Source organism: Idiotropiscis lumnitzeri, chromosome 17 (genome assembly GCF_059441095.1).
Source record: "Idiotropiscis lumnitzeri isolate Australia: NSW breed Sydney's pygmy pipehorse chromosome 17, RoL_Ilum_1.0, whole genome shotgun sequence".
Lineage (NCBI taxonomy): Eukaryota > Metazoa > Chordata > Actinopteri > Syngnathiformes > Syngnathidae > Idiotropiscis > Idiotropiscis lumnitzeri.
In genome coordinates, this window is record NC_142407.1 from 5,703,198 (window position 1) to 5,710,181 (window position 6,984).

General features: G+C 39.6%; 1 protein-coding gene across 1 annotated transcript; it reads left to right on the forward strand.

The window, feature by feature from the left end:
- Positions 1-3,768: 3,768 nt before the first annotated feature.
- Positions 3,769-4,638, forward strand: LOC148319838 (insulin-like). Its single transcript, XM_088279755.1, has 3 exons — positions 3,769-3,911; positions 4,049-4,241; positions 4,339-4,638. The coding sequence occupies exons 2-3, from the start codon at positions 4,061-4,063 to the stop codon at positions 4,506-4,508; spliced, it is 351 nt and encodes a 116-aa protein (XP_088135881.1). The 5' UTR covers positions 3,769-3,911; positions 4,049-4,060; the 3' UTR covers positions 4,509-4,638.
- The last annotated feature ends 2,346 nt before the right edge of the window (positions 4,639-6,984 follow it).

Genomic DNA, 6,984 nt, shown 5'->3' on the forward strand with positions numbered 1-6,984 from the left:
ACCTGCAAAAACATACCGGGGGTCAGTAGTGCTTTACCAGATCGTTCCGATTTTAGTGAAGTTGGATATGAATTTTATATTTAACGAAGGGCAGTGATTACATTTGCGGAATTGAGGTGCATAAACTATTACCCAAGTGAGATGCCGCTATTTTGATTTTCTACATTGCAGCACCGGCTATATGTTGTTTACATGTTTTCTGTTCAGTTTTAAAGTTTTAATTTTTTTTCAATATGCTTGCTGAACAGAGTTGCGGAGTTGACAAGACTTCATATCCAACTTGCTCGCTGGGTCACTCAAGCGGGTTTTTTATTTTTTCCACAACAGATCTAAGGCACAGTGATTGACTCGACAATTCAGAATGTATTTTGCCTCTCACCCACAGTCAGATGAGATATGGTCCATCTTGCCAATCGTATAAGCGGTACAAAATTGATGGATTCAATTCAGGGGTCCATCAGGGATGCTTTCTAGCTGTCATTCTGCTCAATATCTTTCAGGAATGACTGTGATGTTAAATGACAAATGAAGCCAGACCTACTCCCTTTGTAGTCGGTTAACTTTTCTTGAAATTCCTGTTGCTCTTACTCTTGCACTATAGATGCAAGATTTGTACATTATCCAGAGACCTAAAAAAAATAGGATTGGACTCTCTTGGTACAAGTCCCTGAGGAAAATCCTTTGGTGTTGTCAGTTTGTCAAGGAGACTGCACATGGCATGTTGTCCGGAATACAATCAGACTTGTCAAAAGTGGGGCACTTTGCAGGTGGTCATGACCTAGAGGGCACGCACCAGTTCTTGTTGTGTGGCCAAGGCAACCCTGGGCAGTCACCAGGATGGATCCTTGGCATCGAGGGGCACCAACGCCATCATAAAATGAGTCAAGTCTATTCACCATTTGCTGTTTCCTGTCACCCCCAAACCCTGTTGTTCATGGCAACCAACTTGTGTGTGAGTTATTTCTGGTTAAGTGACCCTTGAGGTGGCAGCTGGGCAAAAGCATTTCACTGCCAAGAGAACCAGATGGTCTGGTGAGGCTTGGTGGCTAACATTTAAATGGAATGGCATTGAAAGGAAATCAAGAAAAAGAAAATAATTCAAGAAATCATCTACAGGATGTTTTCAGTCCAAATTAATTTGGGTGTGTTTCTAAACATAAATGCATTTATTTTTAGACTGAGGTATCTCATAAAGCCATTATTCACCTACTCACTTGGGAAGGTACAGTAATTGCTTGCAATTTCCCCAAACATTCAGACTCAGGTTAGCAATGCTTGGCGGCACCCCAGCGTCTTTGTTTGGCACCAACACAGCATACTATAAACACTCTTTGAAAAAGCAAATTATTTGGCAAGTCAAGGCGTTTCTTTTAAGGCATTTAAAACCAAATTAACAAAGGACAGACCAATGACTTGGAGTATGAATGTATTATATATTTCTCCAGTAATGGTCAACGTATATTGTTGTCTAATTTAGGAGAGTTTATCAAATCAATATACGGTAAAAGAGTAAACTTAACTTCCAACTAAGATCAAAATATAGATGCTGCATCAACAGTAGTTAATGGAGAAGACGATCTTAAAGTACTTTGAAGGTAGAAAAGTGAAATCCCATTCTCCATTACATTGCTTTATTATTATCTGTAAATTAATGTTTTTATACAGGACTGATGTCTCACAATTATGCTAAACACAAATTGCCAAAATTAATTGAAAATCTAATGGCCGTACTGACAGTCCAGCTGGATAGTTTTGATAGTATTGTGTATCGTAATTATGGGAACATTTGGGTATATTAGTATACCACTTACATTCAAAAGTCCTAACAGCATAAATATTTACAATCACATTGGAATTGTAGAGTCACAATACACACAAAGCAGCTTAAATTTACTGGCTGAGGGTTCATTGCTGTTTGCATTTTGATGCAAAGTGACACTTAATCTATTTATATGCTCCACATACTTATGCACGGTCTGACAAAGTGTGATGGAATGAAATAATTTTATGCGACAATACATTTTAATTCAATACTACGCATTAGTAGCTATGGGCATTATTCATTTGACTAGTATTCAGTGTATTGTGGCTGCCGGCTGCCTTCTTCTAAACGGTACAGTATGTAGGCTATTTGTGTGCCATATTTGATTTGAAAAAGGGAAGCCATAGAAACAACAAATGTGTACGTTAACATTTCGATTCCAAATAGTCGGTGTGTCACAATAGTAGTATAGAACATAAACAAACAGAATAGATCATGTGTATGGAAATACGAACACCTTCCAACGATTGCTAGGCTGAACAGAATATTGTATAAGGTTCGGTCCGGGCTATAACTGATGACGGACAGAAGAAAAAAAAAAGTAGTTATTATTTGCATTCATAAACCCACGATGGGACTAATGTGGAACACCAGCATTAACTTCAATAAAATAAGGAGATTTCTGGGCTATTGAGGCCCAGAAATAGTTTAGGCTAATGCATACTGCAGCCTTTATCTGTTGGGACATGTTCACGAGTGTGAGGTTAAAATAAGAGGCAACATTTATGAAGATCATTTCCGCTCTAGTCACAAACTGTGCAGTACAAGCGATGGAAACGAGTTAACCTACACATGACTCTGGATCTGGACTCACCTTTCAAGATAGGGAAAGCTGCCCAAGCAACTGGGAAAGAAAGTTGAGCCAATGCTTCTTTGTGTCGAGATAAGACAGTTGAAGTATCTCAAGCATTTAATATGGAGAGACGATATGAGTGAAGGACAGACTGGGGATTAAAATAAGAGACTGCAGTATTTCGAAAGGGCCAGCAAAGTAATAACTGCAGGAGAACTAGTGTGACCACGGAAAGGGAAGCAGGAATTTGTATCCCAGGTTGATTTCTAACCAATTCCAACATACTGTTAGAAGATCCGGATTTTGTCCCCCGGCACTCCTTCAATGCAAGGAATCAAGTAACGTGCCTTTATCGGCTTTGACTGCTGCTCATCTAACTTGGACCTGGAAAAGTGAAAGCAAACTGATGGACACAATAGGGTTGTTCAGCCATTCATTTATCAAACCTTTTTTTCTGTTCAACGTCTTAGGGGGGATGGGATGTCTATCCAAGAGATCCAACCTAGAATTTTTATGTTGCACACTACACACAAAGACACCGCACAATACACATGCAGGCATGAAAGCGGTAATGTTAAGAGTGAAAGCGGCATGCAAACGGTGCTGTACCTCTTGAGCTGGTGGGGTGACAACAGAGCCTTGCTCAAGCGCATCTCAACATTAGTCAGGAAACACATGCTAGTTTACATTTCAATATTTAGTCCACACCACCACTTGAATTGTGACTCTCTAGTTCCAAAACTCAGGTCCTTGCAGATGAGCTACTGATGCACACTCTAATACAAACACTAAACCAAACATATTGCTATGGAATACTTTGTTAGAGAGATTCATTCCCCCCAAAAAAACAAGGATAGTATCAAGTGTGACCTACTGCTGAGGTGTAATCTTTCTCTTATGTCCTCAGAGCTACAGTCTTCTTTGGGACTCTTTGGAAAAGTAATTTCTTATTTTGTTCCTGAGCAGAAGGAGCGGAGCGGGATGGAAAGGTGATCGTTGTTTGACCAGGAGGTGATCACATCATTCCAGATCATTATGCATGGTTTGTTTTACTAATTGATGCTGCAAAAAGGGCTTCCAGTCCAACCAATCATATGGACCAAGAGAGTCACTTAACACCTGCTGACAAGGAAATTTGATGCAGACGTCATCTGCACACATACTACGTGCATTTACGGGCGATGCTGGGGGTATTAATGGACAGAAGACCTCCAGCTTGATGCCGTTTAGATCTCAGCAGTCCAACTACTGCTATTCTGCCACACAGGCCCTTGTCCTTCCTCGCAAACTCTTTAGGTAAGATTTTGTCTTTCACATGAAGATTTTATTTATGGATAAATAGCGCAGGTCATTTGTGAATGATTGTTTCATTTCAGGTTGGGTGAGGCATAGCGCTGACGACTCTAATTGTCATACTTTTTTTTTGTGCATAGATCTTTTCCATCATGGCACCACTTTGGCTTCATTCTGCCTCTGTTCTGGTCTTGTTGGTCATGTCATGGCCGTGTTCCAGAGCCCATTCTTCACAACATCTGTGTGGCCCTAATTTGGTTGAAGCCCTTAATATGGTCTGTGGGGACAGAGGCTTTTTTACCAGTTCCAGGAGGGACATCGATTCTGTGCTACGTAAGACAACGTTGCAAAATTGCAACTTTTCGATCTCAATTGTTTGATCGTACTGTTTTAAAAGAGACTCATGATATCACTTTGTCCCCTCCTGCAGGTATCATACCACCAAAGACCGATGAGGCAACATCAACAGGCGATATTAACGAAATCGTGGGTTACGCCTTTAAGAGAAAGATGGACATGATAATGAAACGTGACGGCATTGTAGAACAGTGCTGTCACCAGCCATGTAGCATGCTGGTCCTGGATAAATACTGCAACTAAACGGGCAAAATCAGCAACTCTGTGATTAGCTACGTCTTTTCTACTCTAGCTTAGCAATGCTTTGATTATACTCTGCACCTTTCTGTAATTTCTCACCAGAAGAGTTGCAGGAATGGAATATCTGCAAGCAAACATGAATTAAATATATTTTCCTAGTTTTGTGAATGGATTGTGATTCCTTTATGTGGTTCTAGTCATGGATGTAATTTTGTTGTCTTTGAACAGGTTATAAGACCTTGCAATTCCATGGTTTAGAGAGAACTTTTCAGTATCATGGATATTTTCATGGTGGCAAGGTTGCACATTCTCCCCACGAATGGCTTCTCTTCCAAAAACAATAGACGCCTAAATAACACACTATTGTGAATGTGAATTTGAATGGTTGTTTGTCTTCAAGTATTCTGTGATTGACTGGCGACCTATCCAGAATGTTCTGTGCCTCTCATCTAAAGTCTGCGGTGATAGCATTCAGCTCGCCTGTGGCCCTGAACAGGATATGCGGTGAAAAGTAAATCAAAGAATAATTGTCATTATTGGTTACAAAACATATCATAATTTAGCTGTGCTCATGCCTATAGACCAGGGGTCTTCAATCTAGTTTTTTAGTGTCCTACCTATGATCCATTTCCTCCTGCTGCAACACAGCTGATTCAAATCGGGTTACCTCGCTCCTGCAGACTGCTGATTATCTGATCATTTGAATCAGGTGTGTTGTAGTAGGGAGAGATGAAAAACAGGCAGTCCAGGAACAGGGTTTAGTACCCCTGCTATAGACATTAAGGCAAGTTTAAAAAAAATGAAAATGAGAAAAGTTGCCAAAAAAGATGGAGTAAAGCAAGGGTCATTTCTGAGTTTTCTTGAATTCAGCCTCATGCTACTATTCTGTGCACATTCGCATTTGTAACCTAGAGCTTCCCACCAATTGTTGCATTTACAATGCACAATGAATTCCGGGTTTCAGAGGCATACTGTGTTTCACTGAATACACACAGTGCCACCGACATTCAGTGATAGAGTCTCTTAGTATTCCACTTGAGTTTCCATATTGCAATTTCCTGTGTGAGTCTTATCTGGAGCGAGCTCGGGCTTCACACAGCTCCCTGTGGCCACCTGCTGCCTTTGCTGCTCCATCTCTTCTACCATTTTTTTTCTTCTTGTTTTACGCTCATCTCGCATTCATGCCCAAAACTTCATTCCGAGTCTGGTAAATGTCACAATTAGCATCCCAAGAACCACCAGAGGTTTAACATCTGCCTCATTGTCACTTACTGGTGCATGTTCATTTAAGCCTTGTCATTCGGTTCCATCCAACAGCCATCAATATACTGTTTGTTTGTATTCACACTCTTTATGAGAAATGGACATAAAACCTAATGTGATGTTTTTTTTTCTCATTTTTATTGAACATATAAACAGAACAGAAATGAATATAGTCATAAGTAAAAATATTTTAAAAGGAAAGAAGAGAAAAAGGAATGTCATAAGAACAGTCTACATGTTCAATAGGGAGTAGGAAGAACAAAAAAAAAAGAAAAGTACAAGAGTATGTATTTTGCGTATTGGTCTTATACTGCCTGATTCCCAAGATGTCATTCTCTTCAGGTCACATTGCAGAGAGAAAGAGGGAGCTCTAGCTTCGGCCCCAGAATATGAATTTTCTATCTGCAATGCAGCCTTAGATGGAGACACTATCATGTAGCTGGCTGCTTATCTTGGTGCAGAAAGCTACGTTAATCTTTTTTTATATATATCTTAAACATCTGCAGCAACAAACATTATTTCACAGTCCATGACTTTTTGCTGTAAAAATGTACAGGTATCGTCACATTGAAAAGGCAATTCCTTTATTATTAATGGCATTTTATAATGGTTTATGACTTAATTTCTCTTTGCTATTTTCAAATTACATGTACAAATGTGCCGCAAGAGTTCAACAGTTATCATCAAAATGAATTATCACCTGTCATGCCATCCCTGCGTCTGACAAATGGAGACAGATTATCCCTGTGCCTCCTGACCTTCACTCTCACTTGATGTTCGATTCAACTTAACTTTATTTATAGAGTACTTTAGAACACCCATTGTTGCATACAAAGTGCTGTACATGCAGTAAAAAATAGTCACACAATAACAGTAAAAGTCACTAATACAAATAAAACAGGCACCTTAAAACAACACAGAGTTTTAGTCTTAGTCTAAAGCCACAGAATAAAAATGTGTTTGAAGACGTCATAAAATGGACGGTGAATTGAGTGGAGGATCCCAGAGAGGTAAGTTGGAACAAGACTATTTATAGATTTGAAAACAAATAAAAGTATCTTAAAATTAACTACAGAGTGTACAGGCAGCCAGTGAAGGGAGGACAGAGTTGGAGTATGAGCACCAGTTACAAGATGAGCCACAGCATTTTGGACAAACTGGATATGCTTGAAGGAGGACTGTCTGACTCCAAAATAAAGTGCTTTTGAGTAATCCA